The 8866-nt window shown below is 33.4% G+C and overlaps 1 protein-coding gene across 1 annotated transcript; it reads left to right on the plus strand.

Annotated features, from left to right (window-relative positions):
* The first annotated feature begins 155 nt into the window (after positions 1-155).
* On the plus strand, positions 156-8798 carry LOC149080977 (SREBP regulating gene protein). The gene is made up of 5 exons (XM_089237701.1): positions 156-411; positions 2242-2407; positions 5291-5442; positions 7651-7764; positions 8700-8798. Exons 1-5 carry the CDS (start codon positions 310-312, stop codon positions 8787-8789), a joined length of 624 nt encoding a protein of 207 aa, XP_089093827.1. The 5' UTR covers positions 156-309; the 3' UTR covers positions 8790-8798.
* Positions 8799-8866: the final 68 nt, after the last annotated feature.

Raw genomic sequence — 8866 nt, forward strand, 5'->3', positions numbered from 1 at the left:
ATCATAAAGAACGAATAAAAATCTTTTAATATTATAATAAAAATAATTAATAATATATATTTAGTTTTTTTATTGATTTATTGATGAGCATTACTCACAGGGTGAGTCAGAGTCGTCCAAACAGCTGATTGATGTCAATGGCATCTACCCTTATTTGAGTGATAAAATTTTTTTTTAGGAACTTCCCCATTTGAAGTTGTATTTCCAAACTTATTTCATATTATTTTTTTAAACTCACTATATTTATTTTAAAACTTGAATTGTTTTTTATACTTTAATTGTTTAAAATTTCGTACAAATAAATAAACAATGCTTACAACACGAATTTTCCGATTTCTCCGTAAAAAAATTGTTCTCGCCGTGCTCTTCTCGCTGTCGCTGTGCTATTGCATTTTCCAGTGGTTACCAGAGGTGAGTAGGTTTGTTATGGGCCTATATAAATTGGTAATATATATAGGCACGTATTAATTATTATTTACCTTTCATGAAAAAAAGTGAAACAAAATATTTTTGTGTACGTTATTTCCTGTTAACTAAAACTCAGGGTCCTACCAAAAAGTTTTGGTAGGGAAGGGGGGGGGGGGGGAATGCTCTACGTAATTTTGATGTCCCTCGCCACCCAAGTCAATGATTTTATTATAGTATATTTTTTATTCCTCTGAACAGGGGTGGCTTGAGAAAAAAATCTCTACTTGTGCGGGACGTTTTTTGGTGTCCTCTGTTTTTTAGTCGACAAAGCTTTTTTTGCCTTTTTGACTCAGATTTGGCATTCTTCCTAGAGCGCCACTCCTTGCAGCTGGATGGGTTGCACGGCCAGAGAGCCACCATCCCTGCTTCTGAAATTTAACCCTTTACCCAGTGGTGGTCGGCTGAAGTTGGTTTTCTGTGGTTCTCCCAACTTTGACGTGTGAATGTGAGCCGATCTCTCCTTTAAAACGTCTCGCCACAGAGAGCAACAGACCTACAAACATTACAAATATAATTCAATCATTACACTTCACCTCTGAAATGTAGATGACAGCACTGAAAAAAAAATCAAACACTAGATACGCACTCAGACTGTTAGATACACCCATACTTACACTTCCGGCACAACTCACTAGGTAATAAATTGCCATGGTAATAGACCTGAATCATGTTTGGTTTGAAAGAAAGTATGTAGTTGAGCAATCCCAGAATTTAGATACTAACATCTAGCCGAAATTTGGTGTTTTAGATCCGTAAGCTTGTGGAGGGTCCGTTTCCTGGACCCTTCACAAGCTTCCGGATCTGAAAAACAGTCCCTTTACAAAATACAAATTAACAGAACCATAATTTGTCAATTATATTACAATGAATTAACTGGATTGATTCCCTTTCCTCATAATTAATGACCAAAGCTTTAATGAAAGAAACCTGCCAATTTGGCTGCAATCTCACTCATGGAATCATAGCTGCCTTTTTCCCAAGGGGGTTGCTATCCTCAAATGTTCTAGCCCCGAAAATGCAGCCTAATTTTCTGTGAGTGTTTTTCATTCATTTTCAAACAGTTACGTTGCACATGAAAAGAAGACTAGTCTATTATAGCACAGAGGCGTATTTACAGTGGTATGAAGCTGTTTTTCTGTGGTTTCTCAACTTTAAGGTGCAAATGTGAGCTGGTCTCCCATTTTGAAAAGTTTCTCCACAGAGAGCAGGCAGACCTTCAACATGATTTTTGCATACGTAATATCAGAAATTTAAGCATTTACCATCTTGACCTCAAAATATGGAAGCCAGATGGCAGCACCAACAGAAGATGCAGAAGCACAATTCTGACAACATAAATATATCATGGACCACACATACACTCATAACACGCATTCCAGTATGTGCCACTTCCCTGGAGGTTTCTGGAGGGAATGTGTATGATCTGTGTGTACAGTTAAGTAGTAGTAGCATTAAGCAGGGTTAAGAGCCAAATATTTGGGGAATGGATTGAATCAGACCAGCATGAAAAGAATCATAAATCCACCTGCACGTCACAGCTACCACTCGTTGTTTGCATACGATGTCATAGCACAGTCCTCAGTATTCGACAGTTTTCAACTTCTTACTTAATAAGGTTTCAACATTTTTTCCAATTCATTTCTATCTATTGTAAAATCACTGAATCCTGATGTGCATAACCACCCTCTATTTTATTGGCAGTTCTTATTATATTATCTTTCATGATTTTATTTTTGATTTTTTTTTTAGTTACTAGTTTCTGTTTCATTTCAGTCTGATAATGGGATGTCTGAAGATAATGTGGTACAGCCATTGAATATACCCGTGCGATCATTCCAGTGGCATTCGGGCGATAAACCTGGACAAAATGGGACGAGCAATAAGATCACCTCTTGTCGTAACTCTGTGCAAGGGAAAATTCTTATTGCTGATGATAAAGGTATCTATCATTACCCATCTTTAAATATTTCCACATTATTAAGTTTGTTTTTTTATCAATTTCAAAATTGAGTTTTTTCCCTTTTGAGAAACGGACTAAACTGAATCCATAGATGCTGGTTGCTTCCTGACTATGATTGAAGATGTTTAGTAGGAAATATATAGTTGATGCTCATTATAATGACCATGAGTTAGGGCCTCCTCACATGGGAATACTGAAGTCTTACAACTGATAGGAGACTTTGTATCATCTTTATCAGGGCTTGCCAAATACCAGGTCCTCATGGTGACTGAAAAATTTGTATTGGTGCCTAAAATTTTCTTTGTGTAGTTGCTAAATTTTGGAGTCTGAGACCCACACAAAATTTCAGAATTTACAACAGCTACATTACATCATTCTGCTAAATGGAAGAGGGTCTATATGCTCTGGTAAAAAAAAAAAAGGGGGGGGGAACTATTTTGGACCTGTTTTTTCTCTAGTCAAATTTTTTTGGCTCTTTAAAAAAATTGTTCTAGTACCTACATTTTTTTGTAATTCGCCAAGCTCTGTTTTTGTTTAATTATTTATCTTATCTATATTTATCTCCATGATTTTATATTTCATTTTTTGACAACCAAGTAGATGAGAAGAACAGTCATTCAATACAGTAGAACCTTGATTTTCTGACCATCTTTTGTCAAAATCAGTTTTCCCAGGGATTTTTTTTAGTATTGAGGAAATTATTGCTCAGAAATCCTCCTACGGATGTTAATAAAGGCAAATAGACTTCATAAGTGCAAATAACCAGGAGCAATGCATTAGCGAAGAAAGATTTAAGATTTTGCTACCCTCTTCCTGTACTAGTTAGTTTTTATGACCACCTGTTCTCCAAATTCCATTCTGCCATTTCCCATTCTGTCTCTATTCACAACTTGTAGCACTTGGACTATAGCCCTCTGTAAATAAGGTTGTGGGTATTCAAATGGTTTTTAAAAAAGACATTGCTCGGTCTGAGCAGTGACAACATTGCAACTCATCAAAAATGATGTTGCTGAAGAGCCGTAAGTAAAGCAGTAAAGCCATAGCTGTAAAGCAGAGGATGACCATATTATCTTCGTGGCTGTTGAATGTATATTCTACTATAATTAATTTTGGTGATTGTTGGATCTTTAGGTTTCTGCATATAGGATTATCCAGAAATTCTTCTGAAGTACATTTTGCCCCGATTTCATTGCATAATCAAAGTTTCACTATACTTGGGTTGAGATATCAAATTACATAAAAATTTTGAAATTGATAGTAAATATTATAAAACATGATTTAATCATAGTGAAAACTCTCTAAGAGTTTTTTTATCTGTTCTTAAAAAAAAATGGAGATGCCCTAAAATAGAAGTGAGCTATAGAAAAAAAAGAGTTTTAGAAAATAGAAAAGAGTTTTGTACTGTAAAAAAATTGGTCATGAGGTGAGGGCCACCTCCCTTCATGCATTGGTCTTGAGAGGAGTGCATAGAAGTTTTAATATGCATTTACATGAACATTTTTTATTATTATTGATGAATTTGTTTTGTTTGGCTAACAAAGTGTCTCAGAGTGTTCGTTTGTTTGTAATGTGTTTCTAGTCGTCATAGTTACCAATGTGTTTGCATAGTTCATGAGTTTACTTGATCATTAAGCTTTATTTATTCATTTTTTTAGTATCTCTGTTATTGTTTTTTTCTCCTGTGTACGTTTCTTTGTGTTTAATTACTTGTCATTATTCAGTTCATCCTACAAACCATGTAAGTAATTTTGGTTGTTCTGGGTGTTTTTTTTTAATGGTGAACAGGAAATACATAATATTTTTATTGATACATTATATTCGTTCCATGAAGAAAATTTTATTCTGAAACTTTATCTATTGGTTTATTTCTTCAATTTGTTATTTAGTGTGTTTTCCTTTTGATTAAGGTTCTTATAAGTAGAATGACCTGATATCCTGGTGTGTCTGCCAGTTTTTGAGTTGTCTTAGAAGGACAGGAAAAAAAATTGATTGTAAATATACAATATTTGACAAAAGTAGTTATATTTGGCAAAAATTGGCCACATGGGTTTTCTGAAGTAGGTTATCTTGGTTTCATTGTATGAAAATCTGGTCACTCTATTTAGAAATCAGGAGTGTAAAGTTTTTGGTTCCTCAACATAGACCTTGAAAAGTAAGAGGGTTTATCTTTTTTTTTTGCTACTTGTTCCACATCACATCAAAAACCACTTATGTAGTGATGATTATGTAATAATGAAATAGAACCTGTTTATTTGGTGTTTCCTTCAAAGTAACTACCCTGTGCAGTTATGCATTTTTGCCGTTATTTGTACGAAGATGTAAATGCGGATCGCAAGCCTTTTTTTTGTCACATCCTACAGTGCCTTCGTCGCTGTTTGCTGCACTTTTTCAGAACCTGCAAACCTCTGCCACTTAAGTAAATTCTTTATCCAAGGAAAAGTCACATGGGATGAGATCAGGGGAATAGGTTGGTTGTGGAAGTATCGGAATGTGATGTTTTGACAGGTAAATCTAGCACTAGGAGGGACCTGTGAGTTCTTAAATGTCCACATGATTTGGTGAGATGTAAATGACCAGATTGTTTCAAAAAAGTTTAGTTTTTAAACTAATTTCCTATAGTCTTTCCTTCTTTCTGCATAACATAAAAATGCCCCACCAAAAAAAATCTTGATTATGTATATTGAGCCAAGTAGTTTATAGCTCTGCATTCAAATGTATTTTACATGAACATAAATATGTATTTTTCAGAATTTCAGTTGTATTTGGTCTCCCAAGCATTAATATTAAAAAGTTCAAGAGTTTATTAATTTTTATTTATTATCAAGAGGAAAAAATATTAATGCCTGTTGTAATTTTTCATAGGCTATGTGTGCTTGAGACAAAATGTTTTGTCTAACGGATGTTGTAATGCTGAAGTACTTTCAACGAAACGGTATCATTGTGAATCTTGTCAGGATAATGGGTGTTGCAGCATTTATGAATATTGCATCTCCTGTTGCCTGCAGCCTGAAAAGGTAGATTTTCTTTCTGTGCGTTAGATAAACTTTCAATTGTTTTTCTTTCCTTCATACCTGATGGAGTAGTATGTGAAGAGATTTTTTTATTCCTATAGAACCGTTTGATAAGAATACTGACAATTGACTTGACTTTTCTTGCTTGTTGAATTACAATAGGAATCTTTAGATTCTGTCTGGAAAAAAAAATGTATATAATTTTTAGAAAATAATGGACAGATGGGTAAATAAAAAAAATAGACTAATGGTTAATTAATTGCTTGATGGAATTTTGAACTTTGAATCAAGTCAAGGGAAACATTCCTTGAGGAAACTAATTATTTTTTGTGCTGCAACGCATGTCATCTGTGAGACGACTGATTGCTTTGTATCTTGTTTCGCGGATGCTAAGATGTTGATCGAAATGAAGGATACAAATTGGTGAAGATAATTAACGGATTTATGTAACAGTAACAAATTATAAAAGAAAACGAAAAAGTAAAAGAAAAGAAAAAATAAGCAAACACATATTTATCCTTGATGGCATCAGTTGTGCATGGGGTCAAAGTGTACGAGTCAGTGGAAACAGTTTTTTAAAATATTCGAAAGACGCTATTGCCATCTGTCATTGGTTTTGTAAACTTGAGCTTTCTTGTGATCACAACTAAGGGCATTTACATTATAGTCTACAAAACTCAAGACGGTCTCCCATTTGAAAAATTCTCTCCTCTGAGATCAGGACGACCTTCAACGGGATATTTACTTAACATGAAAATTTAGGTATTTTCCATCTTCACTTCAAAATAAGGAAAAAAGATGTCAGCACAATAGAACACAAAACATGCATAACTCTGGCAATGTAAATATGTTAGGGTCACACACACATATACTCAGAACACACATATCGACAGAGAAATGTGTGCGTTCATATTCCCCAGAGGAATGATTATGAGGTTCATGTATGTTTAAGTAGTAGTCTACAAAACTGAGTTGATAGAAAATACCTAAAATCAAGGTTTAACAAATCTAAATCCTAATTTCTATAATCTTGGTTTCGAATTGTGAAACAAAGCAAAAATTTCTTAAAAATTATTGTTAGGCCTGGCCTGTGTGAAAGATTATCCTCCTGTAAATAGATCTGTTCAAAATCGTTGTTTAAAAAGAAATTAAAATCTTATTTAATACAGATTTCATATGCTTAATCTGGATGTGGGCAAGAGTTTACTGACGTTTTATGAACTATGGCAATTTTTTGCCAAATTTTTGATCAGCCTAAAAAATTTCCGATTATAACACATGCATTTGCTGACCATATTTCATTGTGACAAAAATGTAACATTGTTGAAGTTATTGGAAGCAATAAACTACAAACAGGGTAAAATGCCCTACTTTTTTCCCTAATTTCTATGTTTTGTTCTCATTTTCATACTTTTTTTTATCTAGTCTTGTCAATAAAATTTGTGTAACTTTTTTTTTAGATGAAAAGAGAATCATCAAAATATTGTCAAATAATTAGATTGTTAATTGATTAGTAGATTGCAATTAATGATTCTTCCAAAGCAGGAAATTGTATGATTTTTTCAGGTTATTTAGGGAAGGGTGAATGTACTTGGGCCACATAATCTATTATTTTTTTCCTTTGCTTAGTTTAAAGGTTCAAAAATTCATTTTGTGTCAATGTTTTGAGTCATTAAAAACTTCTATCTGGATAGAAAAAATAATTTTGTGTTTAAGACTTCATGGTCTTAGACTATTCACTGTACAGTAGTAACTAACATTCATCATTCAAAATTATGGTGCACGTTTCATGTATAGGTGAAACAACAGTTTGAATAACTAAGCAGTTGGATAAATAGGCCTATTCTAAGTTTTGTGATTCTTCTAATATCATTCAATTGTCTTCTGTATTTTTGAGACGTGAAGAGGCATAAACAATATCTCTGCAAAGAACTAGAAATGAAAGTGCTTCATTTGTCAAAAACAATTACACTTGCATTAAACAGTAAAATGTAAACAAGTCCCTTCAAAAAAATGATGGACAGCACAGTACAGACCAGTTCATCTTGACTTATTTCCATTGAATGCTGTAATTTACAAATTTTGCACTGTGCTACATTTTTAAAAAACTTAGTGTCTACTTATGTCTTCATAATTTGTTGTGTATTCACAGATGATGCTTATGCATTTACATTTTTGTAATGGTGTTTATATTTTTATGCACAATTACAGAAAGCACTCTTGCAGAAGATTTTAGGCAAAGCCTCCGAGACGTTCAATATTCTGTTTGCTTCCATAACTGACCATTTTGAGTTATGCTTGACAAAGTGCAGGACATCATCACAGGTATGTAATTTTTTTTCTCACAAAAATTCTCTTTTATGGTTTGTAAAAATTCATTAGTGGCAACAAATTTTTTATGGTTTCTACTTTCCTAATAAATATCTATTGGGTAAACACGATGCTCTGAAGTAACGTACCACATTAGAATTTTGCAAGCATTGGAGAAAAATAAAGTTTTACTGCAATTTAGGTTCAAATGTCCCTTCCCTTCATATATTTATGATAATGTAAATGGAGGAACTTGTTACATTTGCAGACATCAGCTGAAATTGTATAAATGAAAAAAAAAATGTCCCAGCATACACAAGTGATAAAATAATTATTTCCTCATTTTTGATTACTGTAAAATGCTGTAAAAATGTTTTTCATAAGTAACTTTGAATTTTATCTTTCAAAATTTGTACAGTAAAACCTGTTTTTAACGGAACCTGTCTTCAATGAAAAAGGTCTTGGTCCTGTAATTTCTATGCCAAAAACCAGGATTAAATGGAACCTGTCTAATGCAGAAACAGAAAGGAAAATTGTACCTTCTTAACGGAAAATTTCACACAATCATTTCCACTGTTTCTCGACTAAGAGAGAAAAGGATAATACCAAATATTAAAGTGCTCTATCAAATTTTTTGTGCAATCTTTTCTTGCCAATGTGAGTTCTGCTTCACTCACCTTTAGATTAGCAAAAACCATTTCCGTACTTTATGCTGTGCTTATATAAAAAACCATATATGTAGTGGAGCAGTTGCTTTCTGAAATTGTAACAGAATTTTCTGCACAAGAAATCTGTGAAAGAGTTGGATTTCCAAATGATATGCAATACTTACAAAATTTTACACTAAAAAAAAAAAAAAATCGCAGTCCCTTGTGATTCCATTGAAGACAGGTTTTACTGTACTAACATGTTCCTAGACATATGCTGATATGGAATTTCCCCCTTTGTAGAGTGTCCAGCACGAGAACTCTTATACTGATCCAAAAGCTAAGCATTGTTACGGAGAATCGCCGCCAACATCAGAATCTGGATTATCTTAGCGAATCAGCGAACTCAAAAAATCAAGTCTGTATATATTGTATGCTTCTGATCTTACAAGTGACCCACATGTTTCTAA

Source organism: Pholcus phalangioides, unplaced genomic scaffold (assembly GCF_987345545.1).
Source record: "Pholcus phalangioides strain wild (caught in Gottingen) unplaced genomic scaffold, Ppha-v1.0 ptg000010l_1, whole genome shotgun sequence".
NCBI lineage: Eukaryota > Metazoa > Arthropoda > Arachnida > Araneae > Pholcidae > Pholcus > Pholcus phalangioides.